Source organism: Pezoporus wallicus, unplaced genomic scaffold (assembly GCF_028554395.1).
Source record: "Pezoporus wallicus isolate ANWC-B61680 ecotype Strahan unplaced genomic scaffold, APGP_CSIRO_Pwel_v1 contig_5767, whole genome shotgun sequence".
In the NCBI taxonomy this organism is placed as follows: Eukaryota; Metazoa; Chordata; class Aves; order Psittaciformes; family Psittacidae; genus Pezoporus; species Pezoporus wallicus.
This window is the reverse complement of record NW_026640599.1, coordinates 3,244,898-3,256,538: the sequence shown is the minus strand read 5'-3', so window position 1 is coordinate 3,256,538 and position 11,641 is coordinate 3,244,898. Positions and strand designations below refer to the sequence as shown.

Genomic DNA, 11,641 nt, shown 5'->3' with positions numbered 1-11,641 from the left:
ATCTGCCCACATGGGTACAACCAAGGAAAAGGTCCTAAACGTAGCCTGTCTAGAAAGTACCTGTTCTGCTTGTAGGTGTGCTACTGTAGTCTGAGAAATTACCTTCTGCTTTGAAATGCCCTGAAATTATTTCAATTCAGGCTTTCTCCCGAGATGTATTAAGTTAACCTACTTCAAATGGAACAGCTTTATTCATAGAAACATTATCAGAAACAGTCGGTAGGGAGAATGAAACCCAGGACTTCAGAGGTGAGCTCTGAAACCACATGGGTAACTCATCTTACAGACTGTGGATCACTGTAATTAGTTAAGTTACAGCCTGGAACTGCAGCCAGTGAATGCGATGACCAAATTACCACTTATAATTGACAATATATAATCCAGTAAGTACTTCAAAGATGCCATTATAAATTTTTATAACATCTACTCTGTGGGCAGGTTCCACTCAAGTATGCAGAAAAACCAATTATCCTCTAAAAAACACCCCACAACTGAGAAGCCCTTAATTCGAACAAGCCTATGAACTTCTGCAGCTAAGTGACTAGACACCATTAAAAGAGGAGTTACTATTTTAATGTGCACCCATCGTAAGGCTAGATAGTGGATTGCCAACAGATTACCTATAAAACCTGATACAATTAAGTGCACCAAAATTAATCACCAGCACTTGATTAGAAACAAATACTGTAAAACGGTGACTCCTTTGAAGTATCAGGGTCTGAAATACTCCAAAACAGAAAAGAAAGAACCTAATTTCAGTTTAAAGAGAAGCTTTTTTTGCCAATTCAGATGGTTTACACAAAACCTAAACTGTTACTCCCCTATAGCTGCCATCTTGGATTACACTAAGTGCCAGGAAACCAGGCACGAAGAGGTGGGTCCACATACATGGAGAGAGAGAGAGAACGGGGTGAAAAACGCTTGTCAGAAGTTTAGACAAATCCTACAAAAACCCAAGTATTTTTCCTACTCTAGCTTCCTTTTCCCTGTAAGTTTCTATGATAAAGACCTTAACAGACAATTTTCAGGATGATTTATCAGGCTATAAAACATTATCTGTGGTCACCTCTACTACAGATTTGTGCACACTTCGAGTCATAGAATCAGAATGGTTTGGGTTGGTAAGGGCATTAAGATCATCTAGTTCCACCCCCCCCTGCCGTGGGCAAAGACACCTCCCACTAGACCAGGTTGCCCAAGGTCCTGTCCAACTTGGCCTTGAGCACTGCCCCAATAAGGCAGAAAACTCTGCAGTTAATTTGAGTTCCCCATTAAACTGAAATTGAACAGTTTCTGTGGAAGTCTGTTAAAGGTGGAGATTTCAGAGTGATCTGTTCTCGCAAAGAATCTTGAGAACCACTGACTTTAGATAGGTGCACATAAAGTATCCTAAACACAGGATGAAGCCAAAACAGTGCAATTTCCCAAGTAGAAAAATCTTAACTCCTTCCCAGGTATACACTCGGTACGTCGTGACATACCAATTTATTTTATCCACCTCGTAACACATTGTCCTTTCTGCCCTCCCATAGTCACTTAAAATACACTTGAAATACTGAAGAGACCTGAACATGTTTCTGGCACTTACTTACACTAGGAACCTGAGAATGATCAATTAATCAACATGTTAAATAACCTGTGAAAAGACACCAAGCTACTCCATACCACAAGATAACTGGCCCTGCCTTTACAACCTACAGGCACTGTCAGCAGACACCACAAGATGGCCAATGCCGCACAGCAAACAGTAGGTCTTGATAGTTAAAACTGCACACAGAAACTAACTCTGCATTGAAATATACAGTTTATTTTCTCAAAGTCAAGCAATACCATTTGTCAGTAGGTGAGCGTTTAAGTGTCAGGCAGGAAAACTGTACATTTTCACTCTGGGCTGCAGGATCCAAACAGCTGGAGAAACATTGTGGAAACCTTTCACTATACAAAGGGATCTAGAGTTGAGAACAACTTTGGGTGAAGAAACGGCCATCCCCAGGATGTCGAAGGCAAAACATAGCACCAGATTTTTTCAAGAAGCAACAGTATAGCTATTTACAGATTTACATATAACCATCTTCAGGTTCACAGGGTGAGAGATTTTCACCAGTTTTAAAAAAGAAAGAAGAGAATGGTGTCTACTCAACTGTTTGGTGAAAAGGATAATATATATATCTCTTTCACAATATTGCTACCTTTTATAAGAAAGATCTAAATCAAAGTACTGTATACAAACACATGGTAATTATATTATTATTCACATTTCACATACACATTTCAGAGTATCCACAATATGTAATTTTTTTTTAAAATGCCACAGATAAAACAATGCACACTTTTCTCCAAGCTAAAAGACAAGCATAATTTATTTGGGAATTGTTTAGTTTTGGATTCGTTACTGTTAAGGAGTAAGTTTAAGGGCAAAAGGATCACTTGTCCTAGGAACATAGCAGCATACAACTGTGAGATGCTAGAAGACTACATTTCTGAACCAGGAGGAAGAAACTAAGGTCAGCTGCAGGCCTTATAAAATGGTAGCTCCATCTGACCTCAAGTGATACACATCAACATCATTTCACTAAAGATTTGGTCCAGGTATACAAAGTAGTGCACTATAAGGGGGGCAACAGTCCTTTTAACATTTGCATCTGTCTGCACAGGAACAGCTTCCAGAAGATTTTTGCTCCCCAGCTCACAAGGAATTCACTGATCAGTGCCTCTCCAGTTCTCTCCTCACAAGAGAGGATTGGGGGAAGAACTACAGAAAACCTTTTAGTGAATGGTGGAACTTCACGAATAACAGCAAAAATTCTTTTCTCTCTTTTCAACACCTAACTACCTGTATTTTCAATCTGCTTAGCTATACACTGGCATTCACATCAGCCTTGAAAATGGCTTCTTGTCGGGCAACCTGTTTGTCTGTGGAGACAGAAACATCTTCCGTTCTACAATGGAAATGGCATGTACACAAAGTCATCCAAGACTTCTCTTTGCCTGCAAAACTTTATCTTAACATAGAACTTGACATTTAGACACTACAGAATTTCTCTGTACGTATATGAGCAACTCAGCGCAACCTATTACTGCGCTAAATCATGAGTTAGCACCTCTTTTTAGAGCTACTGGAAATCATCTGTTAGAAGTCAATGGCAGTAATAGAGAATACAACCAGTACTCTGATACTGTGAACTAGCATTGTCTCGTTTTTCACTGTGCAATCGAAACAAACAACAAACCAACCCCACTTATGTTCACAGTTACAAAGCAGAACTGCTCCGAGTAGTGCATGGTATTTACATGGCAGAAGTGTTTATACTGCATTTGGTAGTCTGAGAAAGTGGAAAGAATGAACGTAGGTCAACTTCAATATAACTTAACTGTCTATATAAAACCATCACAATTTTGAGCACTCAGAAGAAAAATAGAAGCAGTGTCCTTAGCCTACATTTATTTTCATAAAGTGTGGTGGGTTTGGGGGAAGAAGAATAATCACATGCATTAAAAAACACAAGGAAGAGCAAGTAAGCCTTCTAAATAATTTAGATAAGAAATGTTTTGAACAAAATCAGCATAGTACTTCCAGCCTGTTTCTTAAATCAACTACAACCTCGTAAAGAAAATCACTTGCATTGCAGTAATAAGGTGTACAAATACGTCTTGCAAAATAATGCTTACAAAAATGTGCAGCAAGGCAGCCATTAGGTGATTTGCAAGCTGGTTTAAAAAGTGTTTAACTGAGATTGATTTTACAATTATTTTCTGCAAGGGGAAAGTGCCATCCTATATACAATATTACAAAAAAGTGTCTGATGCCACAGGATCAGAGTGACACTACATTTCAGCAATCTGAATATATTAGCTGTAAGATGTACGCTTCCCCTATTCAATGGGTCTTTAAAAAACAAAAATTAAAAGACACTCAATTTAGAACTTCTAAATTTGTGTGCATTCACAAATTGCTGTTGGGTTTCCCAGCAGTCTGTACAGCATCTGAACATAAAGAAAGTATACACCCTAGTCTAAAAACATTACTGTTTGCATGCACAACTGCCACAGACTTTCAACTTACTGAGCAGAAAGGTTAAGAGTCTATCCTTTCCTGTGGAGCCTTCTGCAAGTTAAACAATGAGAAACAGCTGTAGAGACCAGCAATAAAAATGTGTTCTAAAAAATTAAATACATCATCCCAAAAAATGAGAGCATTATTGCTGTTGTGAGAGCTATCATTCTCTTGTGCACTTGTTTCTCTGCTGGACACTCAGATACTCATTTGTATCCTTGGAAAGTCCCCCATCCCTTCCTTCTTCCCATTTTTCACATCCTTGGTCAAACTCAGTCCTCTTATTTGAGCCGTTCAGGTTGGAGGCTATCAGTCAGACACTTCAGCTGCTCTTCCCCCAGCTTGATCTTGTCCTCAAGCTCTCGCTGCTCAATGATGAGGGCTGACTTCATTTTTACAAAGTGCTCATAGTCTGCTAAGTTCTCCTCGCTCAAGTAGTTTGCCAAAATGTCAAAGACGATGCGCTCTCGACGATCCAGGTTCTCCTTCAGTTCCTTTGCATCTTCATGTTGCTGGGTTAGCAGCTTCTGCTTCTCTACCAGAGTCCGCTTAGGAGAAAAGAAAAACAGTTAAAAATTCACCAGAGGACAACAGCTTCAGTGTTTAAGACTCAAGTCTGGTTTATCTGCAAAGACAGCGACTTTCCTGAGAGGTGGAATAAGGTTGCTCCTTGAAGTTTACTCTAATATAGTGCATTAACAAACAGAAAAAAACATGTAGTGAATCAATAAAAGATGCACCATTAATTTCTGTTGGCCTCAACAGCAAGAACTTCAAAGACTACTTTACTATTTAATAGTTCAAAATAGTTATATGAAGTATAGCTGCCTTTGAGAAACATCAAAGTTCTCCAAATTAAGACTCAGCAATTTCTTACATCTTCAGTACACAGCACTGAACTTCCACACTGAAACAGCTGTGCTTAGAGAACCCAGAAAGACTAATTAAGAGAGCAATTTCTTCTTCCACAGCTCCTGACACTGTGGCATTTTGCTGTTCTGCTGCAATCCGCATGGCTTCTCCATGAAATGTGAAGTCATGTAGTATTAAGACATGAGCTGGGGCAAGACAACAGGAGGGAAGTAAAAAAAAAAAAGCAGTATCTTCCCAGAAGGGCTGTAAATGTTCTGCTTTATGCCTTCACAAGAGACAAAGTAAGAAAAAGGAGTGTTGAATGGAGACTCACAACGGAAGAGGACAGGAGCTATATCCCATTCACATATATGCATGAGCAATATGGGTGAGGCTCATTTCACCCAGCTTCACCCATCTGTACAGTCAACAGCCACACCTGAATCACTCAGCTACGATCCCTTAGCAGTATATGGAAAGAAATGTTATTAATCTGACCTAAGTCAGACGTCTGCCTAGAAGTGACTTCAGCAACAGAGTATGGCTGGCCTACTCTGACATCAAGAATTCCTGTACAGACTTCTGAACTTAATTAAAAGTGCCCCTAAGAGGTACCACTCCATAACTTTCAGCTTTGCTTCAGAAATTAATTTTCTTTGAGAAACTATGTCTTCAAAAAAATCAGTCTGATCAAATAAATGTGTCCCTTTTTTTCATTTGAACTTTACGTTAAATCACACATGCTGTAATAAGCCCAAAGGTTTTACAGAAAAGTGCTTTTGTAGACTGCAGAGTAGTCTTTTCAAGATGTATGAGACAAATGGGGATACAGACCAGCAAGCTTTAAGAGACCTATCTGCCAGAGTTAGATAGGCTCTGCTCAGAGTTGTCTCTCTTTTATCATATATATATATATGTCTCATATATATGAGACATATATATATATATATATATATCGCATATCCTGCCTCTTTTTTAAAGACAGCACAAAGCTCATAGGGTGAAACACTTTCAGACTTGTGCTCTCAATGTACTTAAAATACACTGCCTAGATGAACTCAGGATTCAAGACAGCTATGGAAGGCAAGTCACAGAAATCACATATTATTAGATAAACTACAATTTAATCTTCCTTTAAGCTTATGCCAAGGAAAAAAAAAACAAACACTGCAACTTACAAGCAGAACTATCTGCTGCAAGAGATGGAAGTACTGGCTTCCTAAGTTCACCAGAGGAACTAGAAACCAAGCTCAAATTTGGGAGAATGGCTACACCTCTCCTCAGGGCAGCCCTGCCACTTGTGTGAACATTGAGCAGAAGCAGCAAAATTAAACGAAATCTGATGAGCACAAGACAGCATGTATCAAACAGCTGGTTGCTCAGTTGTAGTGTTACCTGCATAACCTTGGGATGAAATAGCTCTGGTTTTCAAGCTATTTGCTATTACTGTCAACATACACGAGAACAATCGGATGCTTAGTCCTTCATAACAATACCTGAGATTTAAGTTGTATAGTTACTTCTTACCAAGCCTATGGCATGACCAAGATGAACATGAGTAACCTGACAGTTTAAGGAAAGCAAACATTACTTTTGTGAACTCTGAATGACACCTTAGTACCTCTGCCCTTGCAGAGGCTTAGGGAATGCCTAAGAGAAGCGGTATGCAGAAAAGAAGAAGGCAAATGAGATACTTCTTGAATTTGCTTTTACCTCTATCAAAGATGGCTGACACCAGAAAGCCTGTTTTGAAGGGTCAAGTGAAATACACTGTAGCAGGTTCAAGACACCATTCCTGAGATGGTTCTTTGAGCAATGGGTAAATGGCTCAGCAAGCCTAAAGGCAGAAATGATGTCAGATGGCTTCGTCTATCAGTCTTCAACCAAGCAGAGTGCAAAGGGTTTTCTGCAGTTAGCAATGCTCTGAAGCCCCAGTGAAACACAGGCCACCTGAAGCTCCTCTGATGAAACAATCTTTAGCTCTTTCTGTTGAGGAGTTTTTAATTTGTTTTGAACCACAGCCATGTGAAGATGAACTCTCTCCATATATTTGACCCTCTCAGCATCCAGTTCTTAAACTATCCCTGGTACTTGTTCCTAGTCTTGCAATAGCAGGTCTTGTGGGCGTAGGCACCTGGTCACATATGCGGACTGCTGGTTCAGTGCTTTAGGATTCTCAGCACACTCTGGCTTTGATTGATATGGAAAGTAATGAGAAGATGCTGGTCTCACTGCATGGAAGGAAGGGGGCTGGTAGTTATTTCAGATGAAGCCTGTTTCAGAAGCTGAAGTTGAAATACCTGGTACTTTTCCTTGTGGCAAGACAGACCTATGACAGAGCATCAAATAGCCAGAGTATTATTTCTGCCATGATGATTTGCCTGCTGACAGACTGACTGTTTAGAAAGCTGCTGAGCTGTAGGCAGACCCTAGAAAGTGGAAAAACTATCAGAGTAGTTTATTAGACTGCATCAGCTAAATAAAAATAAAATCAGTGATCACTAGAGATATGATCCCCAGGGACTGAAGTAATCTCCTGTTTTGTATATATGGTACATTAGTAGTTCACCAACATCATCACGTGACCTACAAAATGCCAAAGGACAGCCAAAATTCAAAGCCATGCACATACAACCCTACAGGCATTGTATCTATACTTGAAGTACCTGGGGAATTGATCCATCTGAGAAGCATCTCCAACTAACACTTCTAGATATATTTCTGATGTTTCTATAGCAAGACCTTGGCGCCAGTGCACAAGAGGAATGGGGATTAAAATATGTTAAGGATTTGGATTTCTGCCAGTCTCCATTCTACAGCAGAGCACACAATTCCTGACTACCCTTACTACACACCACCTCCTTACCTTCTTCCTTTTCCACACCTAGCCAATAAGCTATTTTTATCACAGCTTTCAAACCGTGTTTCCTATATGCTTATATCATCTGGTAGCTCTTTCCCCAGCTCACACTCCCATCTTTGAGCCCATTAGGCAACTGCAACCACATTTAGAAAAAAGGACTCTGAAGAAGGATTAAATTTCTGTAAGTTTCAGAAGCTTTGATCTGCCCTCTAATAAGCTGTCAAATACCTTCCCCTCCCCTCAGTCAGAGAGGGGCCTTGGACAGTCATTAAACAAATACGTTTGGCAGCAGCTAGGGCCAAATAGCAAAAGTACAGCTTCAGACTAGTCCCAGCACTTAACTGGTTCCTATTGGTGAAAGAATGGAGCATGCTGAAGAAACACAACATGAATCCACAGGCCATTGAAAGAATTCTGTTACAACACTTAGGTGTATTGCTGGCATTTCAGTCCACAGCTACAAGCCAAAAATCCCACTTCACATTCATTTAACTGTAGAAGCTACACTCATTTGACAGATACCTGCCCCCCACCCTCTCTGATTTTAGCCTTTAAGTTTCACACATGTCTACATCTCTTCTTTGGTGCATATCTGTATTGCTAGGTATCTCCTGCTCAGCTAGGGCCTGATGGGATCTGGCGTTAAACAAAATGGTGCCAGCAGAGGTGGAACCCAGTAGGTAAGAGCACCTTGAATGCTCCTGAAATTTTCACGTCTGCTGGGATTCCTCCACATCACCATTGGGCTATGCTTGGAGTAAAATGTGTTTTCTGTTGAAAAATTCTTTTTGCAATGCCTCCCTCCTGCTCCCCCAGCTTGTTCTTCTGTCATTTCTTGCTCTTGTTCCTCGCTAAGCATTGTGGAGGAAGCTGTAGTATAGGACAAATACCTAACAACCTTACAGATTTTTGTTTGTATCCTTTATCTATATCCTTTATCAAGATCCTTGTTGAGTATAAAGAAATTTTCCACATTACAGCAAAGTGACACTCTTTTCCCCATCCTGAACTGTTATTTTTGTCTTCCTCCTTTTTACGCTATCAGTGGTTCCCTTCTTTCTTTAAGCTTTCACTATGAAGTCTAGTTTCCAGCATGTTGAGCCTCAAACACCGCTTTTTCTTGGCAATCCACTTGTAGTTCTAATATTTCAAGCTAAAGCAGCAAGGCAAAGAGAAAAATTCTAAGAAATCTGAAGCAAATGTCTTTGTGAGAGTTATCTATTCACTGTCCCTCATCTTGAGTGCTCCAATTGAGATAAACAAAACCGAGAACTGCCCCCGCCCCCCAACAGCTTTGATATTCTTATTGGCCTTTCTCACCCGTTCTTCAGCAGAGGTATTTTCATCCAGGTTATTAATGGCATTTTCCACACGGGCCAGACGACCCGACAGTGACAGCAGGAGGTTGACCACTTTGTCAAGGTCACCGATAAACATCTTGAATTTGTCGAACTCATTTGGTTTGCAGACTTCTTTCACAATGGCCTCTACCTCCTCCCCCAGTATATTGTTTGCTTGGATGTCTTCCAGAAGTGTCTCACGTGCTTCCCTCAGCACCTGCAGCTTCCTACTAATGCTGTCAATAAGTTCTTGCTGTGGAAAATAAGGAGATGAGAATTTATTAGCACTACCACATTCTTCCGCACTTCTGAAAGTCATGTCAGAAATCTAGCATTTTAATACACTGAAACTCCATGTGGCATTGACAATGACCGCACTACAAATAAACATAAGTATATGCCTAAGGTCTGTACCTCTGGACTCAGAGGTTCACAATGCTCAGCTTGAGACCTGTGTTAATGCAATTTATCTTTATGGCACAATATGAAGGACTCCCACCCTTCCCCCAGCAAATATTCCTGCTGCTGCTTTGAACAGTTTCAAAGCCAGCTATGGAAGAGCATAAAGTACATGCATCCTTTTCTCTCTAAATACCAGGTCCATAATACCTTTCTGAAACGCTACACTTAGAAAGACTGTACCAGCAAAACAATGCTGTATTTTCCACATAACACAGTTAAAATTAGGGCACTGTCTAGCTTTTTCTTCCTTTCTGCATGTTACCATCCCTCCAATAGCAGTCCTTCCACTTTCAGAAAACCTGAGCTTTAACAGCACATTACAACATTTCTGTAGGAAAATCGCAATCCCTGTGGCACGAAACAGAGAATAAAACCTACTTTATCATACAAAGCAGCTCTATGTGAAGCTGTGCAAAATGGCTCTGTCAAAGGACCAAACAAACACCTTTGGCTGTCACTGTCCTACCTCAGGCAAATATACCACCTCACCTAGTTTGCTGGGGTTTCCCACTGCATGGGATACACATGCCCAGGTTTAAAAAAAGCATGTTGGGTGCATCACCAGCAGAGCCAGACCAAGAACCCAGATCTCCTCCTTCAGTGACCTGTGTTCCATCTGTGCTGCTTGGCCACCTCCTTGCTTTTGGACAAGAGGTCTTGTTTCTTCTGTGTCCATTAGCTTTCATTTGTGCACAAGAGGTCGAAGTCAGTTCAGCTAGTCGTCTACTCTAACAGGAGATGAAGCATACCCTAAAAACACCTCACTCATTTAAATGTAGATGCCTATTTAGTATTCAGCTAATTTCAGGTAAGAAAAATTCCCAAAGCACTCTCTAAACATACACCTCAACACAATTTCTAAATGAAAATGACATCCTTTAAAATAATCATTATTTCAGTCCCCCTTCCTTTTTTTTTTTTAAAAAAAAAACATAAAATTCCTTATGCCATTCTTTAGGAACTCTGCTTTTTAAACTCAAATCTGATTACAAGCCTACATGATTACCCAGAAACATACTGACTGCAGTCACTGCCAATTTATTTTGGGAACAACAACAACCAAACAAAACAAAAAAAAAAAAAAAAAAGAAAGTCTGCCATCTTAAGAGAAAGCAACTAAACCCTGAAAATTTAACAGCCATTTCGAAAGCAGAAATTCAACATAGGGATTATCTGAGCAGGTTTTCCCCCTTTTGATTTAAGATACTAAGGCCAGGTTAAACTGGATTTGGGCTGTTAGTCTGGATGTCCAAAAGATTAAGGTAGTAAGCAGTTCTACAGATGCCTGCTTTACTGACTGATTAATCTGCAGGATTTGATTTCTCCCCCCACCCTTGTCTCTCAGTGCAAATGCATTTTGATTTGGATTATGTAGGTCAGTCACAGTGCTACCTTCTCATTTCCCTCAGATGACACACACATGCACAGTGCTGCTGTTTCACCACCAGAAACACAAGGGGATACTGTTATGCTCTGTTATTATCTTAAGTTTTTCACTTCAGCAGCCATTTTCCCAGTAGCATCCTATTTAGATGTCCCCAGGCAGCTGAAGCTAGCATCTAAAGGATTGCTTTTGCAGGTGCGAAGGACGTAAGTACTTGCCTCTCCAAGACTGTCATATCTATTAAAGAGTTAGGATCACTGATAGCTTCCTACTCAGACAAAGCAGTCTTTGGATGAAGCAACTGTGGGCTCACTACATGCTTTTGCTAACCAGCAGAAAACCTGTATTACATGCAATATCTACTGAGCCAGAAAAGCTCCAATCTACATCTTGAAACTGGCAGATGAATAATTCATAGCTTTGAATTCTGTACCAGTAAGCAGGAAAACAATAAAATCTCATCTTTTTCCAGTAATTCTTGCTGATCTGACTAGCAACACAGAAATTACCTTCAGTGCTGCTAAGGTGGCTCACTGCTTGCCATGCTTTACATAAATTACTCTGCTCTCAGCTCACCATTTCACATGAATTCAGGCCTAAAGCAGAAGAAACCTGGTATTCCACAATCATTTTTACACTCTTCAGGAGTTGCTGTAACTCTCTCTAAAGGCCATGAGGACTTCCTA

The 11,641-nt window shown here is 40.2% G+C and overlaps 1 protein-coding gene across 4 annotated transcripts in view; it reads right to left on the bottom strand.

Moving 5' to 3' along the window:
* Positions 1-2,071: 2,071 nt before the first annotated feature.
* SHROOM2 (shroom family member 2) overlaps positions 2,072-11,641 on the bottom strand; it is a 125,715-nt gene continuing 116,145 nt past the window's right edge. For all 4 annotated transcript variants that reach the window (XM_057419440.1, XM_057419441.1, XM_057419442.1 and 1 more), the window contains 2 exons: positions 9,090-9,362; positions 2,072-4,602 (listed from right to left, as the gene is read on the bottom strand). In XM_057419440.1, the coding sequence (XP_057275423.1) occupies positions 4,336-4,602; positions 9,090-9,362 (540 nt within the window). In that variant the 3' untranslated portion in view covers positions 2,072-4,335. The remainder of the gene's footprint in view (positions 4,603-9,089; positions 9,363-11,641) is intronic.